The sequence below is a fragment of the Poecilia reticulata genome, linkage group LG2, assembly GCF_000633615.1.
Source record: "Poecilia reticulata strain Guanapo linkage group LG2, Guppy_female_1.0+MT, whole genome shotgun sequence".
NCBI classification, from domain to species: Eukaryota; Metazoa; Chordata; class Actinopteri; order Cyprinodontiformes; family Poeciliidae; genus Poecilia; species Poecilia reticulata.
Window position 1 is genome coordinate 1604797 of NC_024332.1, and position 15726 is coordinate 1620522.

Here is a 15726-nt window from a genome sequence, read left to right on the forward strand (position 1 = left end):
TAGTTTGACATGATTTCCTGAGTTCTCGGTGAAGCGATTTTGTTCATAACAAATAAAAAAAATCAACAGCAAATATGTTCTGGCTTCTTACTTCAGAAGAGCGGCGAAAACAAGATTTAGAGCTGAAGTTGGGAGTAGAAAAGGTCTCGCCTGCTGGTTTTAATTTTGACACATTCTGATTTTCTTTTTCGCTATTTATTACAGTACAGTTGGAATAACATTTTGTTCTTTAAGGAGGTAGTGTTGAATCCAAAAGAAATCATCAAATGTTCCTCCTTATCTTTAGGAGGTTTTTATTAAACATAACTAGGGCTGCAACTAACGATTATTTTAGTAATTAATCAATTAATCGGCTAAAAGAAATTGACACATTGTACAGATTTCTCATTTTTGTACGTTTTAAAGAACTTAGATTGGTACAAATTACTTTTGTTGCATTTAATAAATATAAGAAACCAAATAAGGTGAATTTGGCTGCATTATTCTGCAGCTTTCCTCTGACAAAATCCCTTATTTTAAGAGTTGAGGGAAAAACTATTTTTATTTTATAAACAGAAACATAAGTGTGAATTATTTTGCAAATCACAGAAAGTAATATTTTTCATATTAAACCTCATTTGGGTTTGATTTATTTCTCTGTTAATCATAATTCAAAGAGGTTTTGCATTTACTACCATGATAAAACCTCTAATGCGCTTGCAATGAGACAAAAACATACAATTAGGTGTCGGTACAATGTAACGAAGTGTAATGGCCTTCATGCTTAACACACTCACACCAACAGGAGGCTGTGTAAGCCATTTTACATGTTTTCTTTATATGGAGATTTATTCAGGCTGTGTGGTAAAAGATAAAGCAAATGCATTTCTAAATCCATTCATATTCTTCAGCTAAATACAAGTCGAGGAAGAAGTAGAGGATTATTGGTGAGATTTAGCGAGGAGTAAAGAAGAACTTTACTGCTGCTTCATAAAAATATTGTTTCTGACAGTACTCACAGAATGCCTTCATCGGGGATTTTATTCACCATTTTTTAAAAAGTAAAAGAAACAGCCCAGTAGTTTTGAATATGGGATTTTGTCTGCTTAACACATATTACCTGAGCTATAAACAGCCAATGGTATCTTGAATTATTTTAAATTATTTTGGTATTAAGGACCAAAATAAATAGTAATTCTTACTATTTATAAGAATTAACTTACTGCAAGCCAAGAACATCTAAATCATTCTGGCGTAAGGTCAGAGTTCAACTGTAATGTTAACACCAGGCATCAATGGCACCTAATAGAAGGTTTCAAGGCAAAAACTACAGCTTACTCGACTCACATTGGACAAAAATTTTGGGAAAGTCTTCACTGGATTGATGAGATTAAAGTGTAACTTCTTGGAAAACAATCAAACATGAGAGTAGCAGGGAACACCATTGGTTCAATCTTGGAATTAAACAAAGAAAAGTTTCGATTAACATGTAAGGCAAATACTTCTTCATGGCATTGTAGGTTTGCAGATTTGCATCTCAGGAAACCAAAATATTTCTGGAACTGGACAGACAAGACCAAAATAAATTGTGACAATGATTCTTGATTTTGAGGAGCATCTGTGACCATCAGAAAACAGGGTAAGACTGGTCATCAACAGGACTTTGAATCCATTTATAAAGAGATCCACGTAAAGAAGTGACTTCAAACTCCAAGGATCCTTAGTAGAGTCAGAAAATTCATTTGCAGCAATTTGACAGCCTAAAGCAGTTATGTAGAAGAACGTTAGATCATATGATTGCTGTTGTAGGTGGTTTTAAAGCTGTCAAATGATACTCAGTCAAATATAAATCATTAAAAGCTATTTCCAGGGTTTCCTCCAGTGTATGGTAAGCCTGGCGGGCCACCAGGCTTTACTTGTGCCTCCACCAGGCTTAGCATTGCTTATTTACTTAAGTCTTTTTAAAATGTTTGCATTTTTTAAAACTTTATAGTTGGTGTTCAGGTGTTAATCTTCCAATCTTTCAATAACACTTGATTATCAGGTGATATCTTCAAATTTACTGTCAACTTTAAACACTTCTTAACTGAAAAATATGACAGGCCGCTGGATGGATGACCGCCCTAGCACCCAAACGCTGGGCTTCGCAAGTTTTCTGGGGGAAACCTTAATTTTGTTCATTTTGACCCCTGAAAAAGACTAGATTACAGTTAAATTAAGTCCATATTGAAGAAACTTTAGACTCTTACATTTTCCAGTGATAACTTGTCTATGCCCTCTGACAATCTCGTTTTAAAACTGCTGAGTAAGGAGTCCTTAGCAAAGCATTTGCTGTTTACCTTGAAGAATCAGCTAAGCGCAGCGATCATCTGCAGACGTTTTGGCTTTCATTTGGTCATCAAGTCAAATGTTCTCATAATTGAACCTTCTGCTGCCTCCCTCCACCCATCAGATTAATACAAGCCGGAGTTTTACCCAAGCGTGACTCTAATTGCAGTCCTGTGCATTCTTGGCACCCTATCCGAGTGACACTTGCCAACAGACCTCGGCATCGATCGTGTTGTGATACTTAACGGCCTTTTGTTTCATTCATGAAGGCTCGAGCTCCTTCCCCGCTCAAGCAGATAAGAGACGAGAGGGTTTTAAATAGAGCGGACCAAAGCGCCGAACTGAGGAACATTTCTCCGGCGGCAATAGACAAGTGTCATGTATTCTGGACGGAGGCGATAAGCCGTTGAGATAAATGTCCCCCGTAGTCGTTTAAATGATAAACTAGTGGAATTTTGGCTGCAAAGCTGTCACATTGGGATAATCCCGGGCCAGGCGTCTAATTCACTCAGGGGCATTGTTGAGTGCAAAATCAGATGAAGATTTGTCAGACGGGCTTGGAGGAAAAATATCGGGTGGATTAAGTGTTTTATGTCCATTTTCCACTGGTGAAATTGTAACTGTTGCCATTTGCTTTACATCTTTAGGATGAAAAACTACACATTCCCTGTGAATTATTTTAAAACTTTGATGTATTTTAGTGGGGGTTTTTTTTTAGACAAAGTAGAGTGTAACTATGAAGTAGAAAATGAAAATGATACATTTTTGCATCTGTGAACAGCAATTTTCAAGCCTTTCCAAAGATTCTCATTTGGTTTTAGGTCTGGACTTTGACTAGGCTGTTCTAACACATTGACTCGATGAAATCCCTCCTGCTCGCTTGTTTTACCTCAGTCCACAGATTTTTAATAGTTTTGCTAATTTTTGGATTCTGTATCTAACTTGTCTGCTTTTTAGTTGTTTCGGATCATTTTGATGCTCAAAGACCCATCTGATTTTATTTTAAATGTCTTGACATGATGCCAAGCACTCTACAGTTCCCATGACTTTTGGAGGAGTAATATGAAACCCAGATGCTTCTTTTTGTTGCACCTGGAGCGCTTGTTTCCAAAACGCTCAGATTTAATCTCATTTGACCAAAGAACGTGGTTCTAGTTAAAGTCCTGGAGGAATTTGTTCACGTTTCTGATTGTTGGACAGAAAAGTATTTTTCTGAGCATCACTCTGAAACAATGCATTGTTATGGAGACTTTGTGACTTTCTGTAGTTTTCTAACTGTGAACTGGCTTGTTGCAAAGTTAACCTTGACTTAAAGTAAGTAGATAATAAAGTTGGGGATACTCTAATGAAAGTCAGTGATGAAGAGCGGGTAAATGTCTAAAATTGTTTGCTGCTTTTTTGCTTGTTAGTGAAGATAGAGACGCTCTTTTTCCTCCAACATCTCGCTCTAATCCTGCTCCATGCTGTTACGGCACAACCAGCTGCACCTTTCCCCTGTCTCTTCATGATATTTATTTTCCCATAATCCAAATAAATACACGGGGCTCTGAGCAAGACCGCCGCAGCTCAGGAAAGACTTCCTAATGTTGATATACATCTCCAAATCCCTGTGTCGGCGGTTGGCAGGTATTAACCTTTAGACTTTATCCTTTTTCGTTTCTTCTCCGGCCCTCATCTCTTTCCCTGAAGTAGCTCCACAATGTGGCATTTTAGTGGTCAGCCTTCCCCCGCCCATTGTAAAATGAGCCCAGTGTGTGGCACAGTGGCTATTGGTTGATTGGAGTTAATTCTGGGGGTAAGTGGCTTCCCAGGCTTCAAATTGACTGTAGTTAGAGCTAATGAAACCATAATAACTGGGAAAATGTTTTTTACTTGGGTTATTTTTTTTCCCCCCAATGATTATACTGTTACCACCAGACCGCTGCAGTGTGATTACCTATAATTACAGGAAGGTACAGTCTTACTGGTATATGCATGTTTTCTGCCCATTCTTGATTATTGATGCTAATGCATGCAAAGTGTCACAGAAGAAGCACCGTCTTCAAATGTGCGTCATAAAAAAAAGAGAGAAAACAACTGAGATCGCTAACGAGCTGCTTGGTTACCACAGGAATCACCATGGAAACCAATAAAGAATAAAGTGTGGCCAGATTAGAGAACTTGAATGTAATTGGATTCAAGTTTTGTGAGTTAGTAATTAGAAATCTGATTGCTTGGCTAAAGATACCCAAAGTTTTAGTGCAAACTGAGACAGGGTACATAATGAAACTAATTGCATGTGAACTCTGCAACTCAGGATATTGGGTTTCTAATTACGGAGTGACAATTTGGGTTTTTCAGTTGGAGGACTGACTAACTGTCTGTTTCTTGTACCTGCTTTTAGTCATACGTATTGATTTATTTGAGTACATTTTTACAGTTGACTTATTTACATATTTTAGTATTGATAGGCATGTATTTAAAACAAATTGTTCAAGTCATTGTTCATTTGAAATGCCCACTTGTGTGCATAATTGTTATGTTTTGAGATTTAAAGTCGTACAGGGTTTCTCAAAGTGTATTATAAGCTTGGCGGGCCACCAGGCTTTACTTGTGCCCCCACCAAGATAAGCATCGCTTATTTACTTAAGTCTTTTTAAAATGTTTGCATTTTTTAAGACTTTATTGTTGGTGTTCAGGTATTAATCGTCCAGCTTTTCAATAAAACATGACTATCAAGTGATATTTTCAAATTTCCTGTCAACTTTAAACTTTTTTAACTGAAAAACACGACTGGTCACTGGATGAATCACTGCCCTATCGCCCAATCACCGGGCTTAACAAGTTTTCTGGGGGGAAACCTTGGTCGTGCTTTGCTCTTGATTTGTAGATGTGGTTTCTACCAATGTTGGATTAGGAGTTGTTTCAAGATGGGAAGTAGCACTCTTAATTATTTCAATCAGAATTTTTATAAGGTCTTTCGCTTTTGTTCATAAGCAAACCAAAACCTGTGGATGATTGTGAGCCCATGAGACAGGACACAGCAGTGCATCCCGGGATATTGTATGGTTTTACAATGTTTATGACTAATATTAGTACCCACTCCCTAGCGGCCAACCATTCTTCAGGCTCCCGCCAACGTCTCTGTCTCCTCGTCATTTAGGACGGAGTGCCATTGAACTTGAGCTTCATCCCTCTGGACATCAAGCTAACCAACTGGGACGACCTGCCCGAGGCCTTCAGCCAGCGCCGGGAAAATCGAATACAGGTCTGCCCTTCCCACCAGGCACAGAGATTGAGTGTGTGTGTATTGTCTCTTTTCTTTGAAGATCATGGACGTGTGTGTGGGCTGCAGTGCTCACACCAGAGAGATGGACCTCCTTAATTTGTCATTGCAGTGGAAAAGAATTTAAAAGCAAGTTAAACTAAAGATAATCTTTAGAATAAAAGTTGTCGTTGTTCTTCAATTGAACTTTAACGATGAAATTAGATTCTGCGACAACTCTAGATTGGAGTTGAAAGTTGGTTTTATCACAGACTGCTTTAGGAATTCCCAAAATTTCAGAGATAATTTAGTTCATATGGCATTCTTCGGAGATCTCTTCTTAATTCCACTGACCAAATAAAGAAGAGACGCAAGGCAGAGGAGGGGGCTTATTAAATCTGCCCGATATATGCATGTGAGCGCCGAGTGAAACTAATAATACCTCCGATCAGAGAGTTGAAAGCCTGACAGATGGATGGACTGTGTACTCTCTCTCTTTCTCTCCAGGGTCTGAGGGGCGTTCGATTCTTAAACGGACAGGATTACCTGAAGTCTGATTTAGGCTGGTCCTAGATCTGGAAAAGTTTTGAAAAGGAAAACAGAATCCGTCCATCAGTTCATCCATTCTGCCATTTATCCATCAGACCTTCATCTATCTTTCCATCAAACCATCTGTTTGTGTTTTATTATCCGTCCGTCCGTCCGTCCATCCATCATTTTTCGTTCATCCATTTGTTTTTCTTCCCTCCCCAGTCTGTGTTCTTTGCTTACCTCCATATTTAAATCCTGATCACAGGAGAAACATTTTCAGTCAATAAGACCTAAAACAGCCTCTAACACCTCTGGAGATTTGATTCTGGGGGAAAGAAAAACTCCAAATTCTGACATAAAAAATGTGCAGGAGCCCTGAGCGGGACAGTGATGCTGGTGTTTAGGAATGGGGGGGTGAAGGAGGAGTCTTCCTTATAGCCGGGGAGAACAGCAAAAAGAGAAAGTACGGTTTTATGAGAGTCGTTAAAGGAGACGGATCATCGCCTCAAACGACCCCGCTCGTATTAAATCCTGGAATCTGCCGCAGCACTATCAGAGCTGCTGACAGACGTCCCACCTGTCGAGTTGTTTATGTTGCTTTGTAAAACCCAGGCGTGAGTTGCATCCATCCTCTGACCCATCATTTATGCCCCGTTACCCTCCGATTGTCCCTCCCAATCAATACCAGGCAAACAGTTTAATGTGGGCGGTGATGCGCCTTGGACAGGGAAGCGGTGCTGCGTGAGTTCTGCTGCAGCCACTGTAATTAAAGAAAAAAATACAAGCATGAAATAAATTCCTATAAAAACTCCATTTGAATGTCTAATATTTCAGTTATACTCTCTAGGCACGACTTGAGGAGAACTGGGGAAATTTGGCTGAAAAAACAGAACAGTTCTTTCCTGCTGAATCTATTAATCATTTAAAATTGCTCATAAGTATCAATAAGGAGATTTATTTTACTGAATAAATGTAATGTAATGATTCAAAGTGAAATTATCTTGTTAAAAGATGCAGAAGAAGTGTCTTTAGTGACATTTTATTTCCAAACTGGCCTGCTTTTAAATGAGTCGATTTTGTTATGAACGGTTTTACCCAAACAGCTCAAAAATGTCGTATTTTGACAGTGTGCATCATTCATGAAGATAAACACTTCTCAAGTGTAATATATGTTGGTGAATTGCCTATTAACGTTTGGTGACCAGAGTCCTATTTGCTTCATTTTCACTGGATTTTCTTCGAATGTTCCGCTTGACTAAAAGTATACACATCTCTCCTTTGCTTTGATGAGTTTTGTTCGGCTGTCTGGAAAACAGTCTCAGTTTGAATTGTTTGTTTTGAGCTCGAGGAGCAGCTTCAAAAATGAGAAAATGTTTTGCTTTTAGAAAAAGCTCCCGACGTCCGAGGCATCAATTTGCGATGAAGATGAAGGCTTCAGCAGCTTCAAATTGAAACTGAGCGTAAAGTGAGTTGTCGCAACTCTCTCCCCTCCCCTGCAGGTGCTGAGATTTGTTCAGGAGTGGAGCGGCCTGGCAGCCATGAAGCAGAAGTTGCTGCGGCGCAGTGGCTTTCTCTTCCACAGCCCGACCATGGGCCTGCAGCAGCTGGCCGCCAACCAGCATCCCCACTCCAGCACCAACAGGTCAGATCCTAACACAAATACTTAACTTTGCTACATTTTATACATTTAAAACCACTAAATTCAATGTGGTTTGGTGAAAAAATTCTCTTAAACTCTTAAAATGCTCTACCAAAAAGTAAAATCTAATTTAACTGTTGCATTCAGAAGTCAGTTTATTAGTGAATATGAATTTATTTAGTATAAATCCAGCTTTTCTGTGAAGTCCTCAAAATTCTGCATGCCATCCCTAGAGTAAAGAACGGTAGTGGCAGAATCATGCAGTAGGGAAAGCAATTCAGAGTTGTTATGTAGCTAGTCGGAGCTACACAAAGCCCAATCCAGGAGGAAAATTTATTGGAGATTGCAAAACATTTGAGACTACAGCAACATACAGTCAGAGCTACAAAAGGATGCGAGATTTCCCCCAGTATATAATAAGCCTGGCAGCCCGCCAGACTTATTTTACACTGGATCCCCCCTGCCACAAACAGTTTTAGCTTCTGGACTGGAACAACCTTTTGCAAACCCACAAACTTTGCTACAAAAATATTTAAAGAAGCATCAACTTTTAGAATGTTTTTCCTCACTTTTTCACTATTTATGCATATAGATTTTAGCATATTCATACAAATGCTAAACATTTATGCTAAGCAGTTGTTTAGCATAACTGCTGCCTCCTACCTGCTTATTTTAATTGGCTATGAGTTCTTAGAGGTTTTTTTTATAGCAGTGTCATGCCACAGAAAGGCTGCTTGACCGTCCTTCAGTGTGTTTTTTTTCGTCAGAACCTTGTCCATTTCGCGCTTGCTACCTATGCTACCTATGCCATCTTGAGCTAGCAAAGCAGCCTTATATACATAGCATTTCAATAACTCATTTTAACTTATATTTTGTAATACTGATTGAAGAACAGATTACATATCATGATTAAAAATGTATTAGATAGATGTTTTTAATTATTTTTCGGGGTTTATTCCCTCATCTTCTTTCCAGCTCTCTGCCGCACAAAGCAGAAAGTGTTTAGTCTTTAGGTCCACTTTAGTGTTTAGTGCTGAAAGTTGCTAAACACTGGCGCCACACTCTGCAGATCTTATGTGTTGCTCTATCACGTAAAATCCAAGTAATATTGAAGTAAAGTGACAAAATGTGGTACTCATGTAAGCCGTTGCCTCTTTTCACAAACGAGCTACGTCTCCTAGCAACCAGATCAATCTAAATGAATCTTTAGCACTTCCTGTAAGATCCAGTTCTCTCACAAAAATGGTCAAAAATGTTCGTTGGTGTCCTCCTTCCATCATTTTAAATGGCGTCCATTCGCTAACTAAGGGCCGGCTGCTCGAGCTCCGATAAATCCATGAACTGTATCAAGGGAACGAGAACCCCGTCTGCCCCACTAACAAATCAGTAAGGAATGATTTAACAAGCCACATTCTTGTTGGTAGACATTTTAACTCTGTGTAAATGGCGAGATGAATCAGTTCCCAACATAGTGTCAGAAAACCAAGAAGCGCGGTGTTAGATTTCACAGAGAAACGAGCCGATTTGTAAATACTAACTGCCCCAGGCGCTGCGGAAAGCCTGAATAGTATCTGTGTGTGTCCATGTGTGTGTGGGTGTATCAAAGGGTGTTAGCTGAGGCATAATGGAGGATGGGATGAGTGTTGCGTGCGTGTAGATGTGCGTTTTTTTTGTTGTTTTTTTTTGACAAACAAGCATTGTTGCTGGCACACTAATTACAGCTGGCTTGGGTAAAGGCAGGGAGAGTTTGCCAATTACACAGTGGATTCCTGTTTCTGTGTATGCGTGCGTGTGTGTGTGTGTGTGTGTTTGTGTGTGAGTGCGTGGGTGCGTGCGTGCGTGTGTGTATGAGAGGGAGAGGGTTTCTCGACTGGGGAGCACGTTTGGGTGCATGAACCTAATCAAGGTGCGAGTAGGAGGCAATTGGCTCAGCTTGATTTGATACCTGTTTGATTTATTCACTAATCAGAACCAATCAAGCTCCAGCTCGGGCTCAGCGGGACAGTCGCTACTCACCTTCCCAGCTCCGAGACGCTCAGTTTTCAAATACTTCACGCGTTATGCACTTTGCCCGGGTTCCCAACACTCTGGATGTTTTCATCAGGAGCCACTTGTGGTGATTTATAAAGATGTTGAGAGGTGAGAGGGTTTTAATCCAGTTTGCATCCTGCCTACTGTAAGGCGCTGCTGCTTTCAGAGTTACAACAACACGTCTTCATGGAAAGTTTACACACACTCATAATGGGAGGAATACCACGTACTTATGGGGATTTGTATATTTGTACATTTAGGTCATTTGCAGGACTTTAGATCTTGATTAGACGCTCAGAAGTTTGTTCAACCATTTGGACACCAACCCTCAAAGACTACAGTTCGATATATCTGGTCTAGATGTTGATTAAACATCTTTAAAAAAGATCAATACTTTTTTAAACATATTTTAAAAAGTATTGAGAAAGGTCTTAAACTCCTGTGTCAAAAATTAAGGCCTTAAATTGTTTTAATGTCTTCTAAAATGTAAATTGACCTCAAATACGTTAATTTCAGGTGGCAGGATTATTTAATGTAGTTTTTTTTCTTGCTGAACTTTTCTGTCAAGCAAATGTTTGACTTTCACGCAAACATCTGTGACTCGAGGCGATTGAGGCTATGGACAGTTAGCTGCTAATATACCCTTGCTAGCTTTCCAACTAGCTATCTTTTTGCCACTGTAATAGGCACAAAGCCGGGTTCAGATATTTTCCTGTGCTTGATTGTAATGTAACAAATTCCCCCAGCCATTCCTGTATTTATAGCTTCTTTGGCAAGGTTTCCCCCAGAAAACTTGCTAAGGCTTGTGGTTGGATGATAGGGCAGTCATTCATCCAGCGGCCCGTCGTGTTTTTGAGTTGACAGGACATTTTAAAATATCACTTGATAATTATGTAAAGTTATTGGAAGATTGGAAGATTAATACTTGAACACCAAATATAAAGTCTTAAAAATGAAAACATTTTAAAAATACTTAAATACATAAGCAATGATAAGCCTGGTGGAGCACAAGTAAAGTCTGGTGGCCCGCAAGGCTTATAAAACACTGAGGGAAACCCTGCTTCAGTCTTAAATTTCATTCAAGATGGCATTAAAATTAAAATTCTTAAATTTGACTTGCTGAAACCAGCAAGTACCATGTTTGAAGGTGAAACTGAAGAATTTCAATGTAACTTTACTTGCTAGCTTACTAGTCCCAAAGCATGATGTTGCCTCCACCCTGTTTTACAGTTGCTACAGTGTGGTGTAGTTTGTAAGCCTCACCATGACTCCCATAATACTTGTTGTTGTGGCCAAACAGCTGTAGTTTTGCTAAGTCAGGGTTGATGAACATTTTGGAGCCTATTTTTTTGGTCGGGATCCTCTTAGTCCATGTTGGTGTAAAGTAGCTTTGCTATAGTGAGGTATAGTGGTATTCAAACAACTTCCATCTCAACCTCGGTCATTTCTGGATTTTTTAACGTCCTAACCTGTTTATTTTGTTCCTAGAATCTGTCTAGACAGTTAGAGTCAAATGTTGGAAACTGAATAGAGCTGGGTGAGCTAGCAGGACAACCATCTCAAACAAACGTCAAAGGTATTTTTGTTAATATACCTTTGACGTGGCCCCAACCTCAACCTTATTGAATCTTTATACTCAAAAGCCATGTCGGCACCAGGAATTAAATCTTTTTGAATGAACTATATTTCTGCCAACAAGACGAGAGGAAGATATTCAGCCGGTGTTATTCCAGAAGTACATTGATAGCTGCAGAGTGTGGTCTATGAGAGACACAAATACAAAAAAAATCTAAATAAATTCAAATCTATTCACTCTTGTTTAACTGCATCAATAAAAGCTGCTGTTTAAGCTAATCTTCACACCAGGACAGTACATCTTGAAAAACCAAACAATTGTTCACGTTGTGATAGTAGCTGCTGAATGTCCTGAAGACATTTAAGAATAATCCTAACAAGATTATTCAGACTTACAGTGGTTCCATTGGGACCAAGTTATCTAATTTTTTGGTGTCTGGAATTATTCATACTTGCCTGATCCCACACTTCTGATTCCATAACTTATTACTTTCTTCTTCCCTAATAAAAAACCCACACCTCTCTGACTCCACATCCCCAGCTGGAAACACTAGCCTCCCAATGTACATTGAAATCTCAAGCTGAAACTCAAATTTCAAACTCTTTTCCAAAGCAGCTAAACACATTTCCACATGATGGATTGTTCTTTATATAACAAGGAATCTTACTCTTTTTTTTCAACACAGTATTTCAACAATCATATCAGCTGGATTTCACACTTTTCAATGTACGGTGTGTTTGTAGAGCTCATTGTTGGGTTTATTGTCTTTGCATTGTTGACAGTTTAAGGTGATTCTGTCCTCTCCTTGAGACACTTAAATTGTTAGTGATATATTTTACACTTAGCAAAAAATTGGAAATAAATAATTTCAAAAATGCCAAAATTATTCTTTTAAATTTTGAACTAATTTTATATTAAAAGCTTATATATATTTCTTAGCTTTTTAATCTTTTCATAATTCCTGTGTTACACCTTTCCAAGGTCACTTAAGCTGTTATGGTGGCTCATTAAATATCTGTAACATCTAATTGGTTTTCTAATATAAATTGTCAAATTTAGTCATATTATATTGACTTTTTTTTTCCTATAAACCCCGCCCACTTTTTTATGGATATATAGACCATAAAATAATTAAATAGTGAGATGATTATGTAAGATTTTTAGAAACAGTATTGTTTTTATTACATAAAAACAGAGGTTTTTTGTAATTAATGAACAATAAAACACTTAGTTGACCATTTAACTATCTATTTGTTTATTGAATTGTGGCATTATTGGACCTCTATAGATTTCCAGCTGCTTCTACTAATGAAAGGAGCTTTGCTGGTATAACATTACAATCTTTCCAGAGTATTAAATTGGTTCTGTAGAAACATGAATCCATGGTTTTCCAACGCGCTTAATTAGATTGTTAATATGCAGTCAGTTCACCTCTCAGGTGTTTTAATATTAAGGATAATTGGTCTGCACATGTCCAGTGTGAATTAGAAACTCTTTGTTTCCTTCACATCAAAAAACCGACTGAGAATATCTCCTGTGTGCCGCCGAAAATAAGGCTGCAGAACGTGCGTACTGTGAAAGCAGCAATCAATCAGGCAGCTTCAGCTGGGCCACACCGAACCAGCAGCTTGTTAGTTTGATTTCACACAGCTGAGCCGGGTCCTGCAGAACCGCCTGGACGTAGCCTGACGCTCTGTCAGCTTCCCACTGCCGCCATGACCCTGCAGCGGCGCGCCTGCAGCTGAGCTTCAACCGGCTATCAGTGGAACGTCGCCTCCAAATGATCCGGTTGACTGCTGGGTTTAGGCTGTGCTACTTCCAGGCCTCTCATAATAAACAATAAATCAGTTCATCGCATGATAAATTAAAAGAAACTCAATAGTTTTCATTTGCTTGATTTATTGTTTTTTCTTTTTTCTTCTTACCAAAAACTAGATGATAAAAGTTGTCAGTCTGATTCTTTGGTCTCAACTTTCCCTTCTTTGAAAGATAATTTGGTTTAAAGAGATTTTAATGTTGTTTCTGTTGTTTTCCTTATTTATTTTGGATTTTTTAAATGTCTTCCAGTTCCAGTGTTTAAATGTTCATTAGCATTTCAAGTTTATTGACCTTTGAGAATGTGTTCTTGCATTATTATGACATTATTGTTATTATATTACTTGAAAACGGTCTCAAAACAACAATATCGTTTAATAAGTTTGTTATTGTGACAGGAAAAGCTGCTGTTTGGTTATCACGCCTTTAAATTCACTTTAGCTGTCAAAACTATAGAAGAAAATATTGGGTATATTACTAGGTCTTTTTGGGAAACATATATGTATTTACTGTGGTGCTCATGTTGCCTACAGATAGCTGTTTTTTAGTCGCTCTTATTGTTAAAAGAACTTGTGTAAAAGTGTCTGTTGCTAGTTTTCAAAGGGTCAGTTTTATGACTATAACTTCAGTTGTTATAAAGATACTATAAATATCAAATATTACTTAAAATAAATTTTACTTCCTACTTTAGCTCCTTGAAATTGGGTCACTGTCTCTTTAAAAAGTCCTCATCACAACGTCGCACCTCTGTTAAAGTTTTAACAACGTTTTTAATAAGAAGTGGCTCCTGTAATGAGGTCAGCAGTTCCCCCAGGTGTTTGCCAATTGCTGCTGGCTAGTTTGAAGGAGCTGAGGAACGTCTCAAAGGCATTGCTTGTGTTTTGTACAGCTGAATGGTTGCCAAGGAGATTTAAGGATTTCTCATGTAACAGAAATGTTAAAAGTTGAGTCAAATTATGATCAGATCAGTTTTGATAAATTATTACATGATTGATTTTTATAAACATTAAAACAATGTAATAAATAAGCTCACACCCAATCAAATAGTAGCAGAAACCCTGCGGCTCCATAGAATATAATTGGAAGTTACCAAATTAGAGAGCATTTTCTCTTTTCACTGGTATGAATCATAACAGGAAGTATAATTCATCAGAAAGGGGCAGAAGTCACATCAGTATACAGAATTACTGCCCTGGCTCCTGGCTGCATTAAAAAATGCAAATATGCTCACACATCCACGCTCCCCCAGCAGCGCAGTTGGACTCCAGTTTAGTATATGGTATCTCGTTTCATCCCGCCTCTGTGCTGGGACCGTTTGAAGCAAAGGAAGCTCTTGTGTTTGATGAAGGCTTTACCTTTTTCCTCATCTCCCTACAGCTTCCAGAGAAACTTCTCCACTTTGATGTGTCTCTCCTCCACTTTCCGCCTGCTGCCATCCATCTTCGCCGTGTTTTTTTCTTCTCCTTCTTCTTCTTCTTCTTTTCCCTATCGCTCCCAAAGAAGCGTTCTGGCCAGATGGAGTTGGTGTAAATGCATATAAATGTTGCTGCCAAGTTTGCAGGGCCAAGTTAGAAAAAAACTAAAAAAGAGTTGTACAGTGGCAACACCTTCCAATTAACATGAAAAAGCAAGTAACTCATTCGGTCTCAGTATATTTATCTCATCTGTGGCTGAAAATTTGTTTTCGTATTAAGGCATTATTAAATTAATATTTCTCTGTGTTTTCTCGGAGAAGCGTTCTGTTCATTGATTTTTGTTTCAGCCATTTCAGGGCCACTGCGAGTCTGGCTGCTGTAAAGTTTAATCAAAGCAAATCCAAGAATTGACATACGTGTCAGAACAAATGCTTGGAAGATACATTAATTATTGATCCGCTCCGCAATTAGTGAACATCTTCATCACCAGAGTTGATTGCCTGTAAAATGGTCACACCACCCTGTAGATGCCTCTTGGCCTCATCTTTTTAATCTGTATTTTTGTCTTCTCTGGCTTGTTATCTTACCGATAAATCCATTTTTCCCTGCTTGATACAACACAGTTAACGCTGAAACATGACCAGTTATTTTCTCCTTTCTCCTTTTGTTTTTTTTTAACACGTAACTGATATGAGTTTTCATTAGAAATAACCTTTATTGTCTCTCAGTTGGGACATTCAGGTGTACAGAAGCTAAGAATAGTATGTACGATAGATTTGGCTATTATGTGCACGTGTATTTGTGCATAAAAACAACAACACAGGAAGAATTATGCAAATAACAGCAGGGATGTAAAGAACATATTGAGTTTGGTATGATCAGCACTGGTTATACAGTCTAATAGAGAGGAAGGACCTATGATAACGCTCATTTATGCATCTAGGATGCAGTGGTTTGTGTTTGTAAAGAGTTTCTATTCCCTATTTGATTCCCACTTAGCATAAACCAGTATGAAATTCTCACAATAAGAGAAAACCCGGTGGTTGGGCGCTAGGGCAGTCATTCATCCAGCAGTTCGTTGTGTTTTTGAGTTAAAAAATGTTTAAAGTTCACAAGAAATTTGAAAATATCCTTTGATAATTATGTGTTATTGAAAGACTGGAAGATT

General features: G+C 38.4%; 1 protein-coding gene across 5 annotated transcripts in view; it reads left to right on the forward strand.

Moving 5' to 3' along the window:
* zranb3 (zinc finger, RAN-binding domain containing 3) overlaps positions 1-15726 on the forward strand; it is a 98841-nt gene that overhangs the window by 56718 nt on the left and 26397 nt on the right. For all 5 annotated transcript variants that reach the window (XM_008428572.2, XM_008428564.2, XM_008428541.2 and 2 more), the window contains exons 16-17: positions 5450-5554; positions 7582-7724. In XM_008428572.2, the coding sequence (XP_008426794.1) occupies positions 5450-5554; positions 7582-7724 (248 nt within the window). The remainder of the gene's footprint in view (positions 1-5449; positions 5555-7581; positions 7725-15726) is intronic.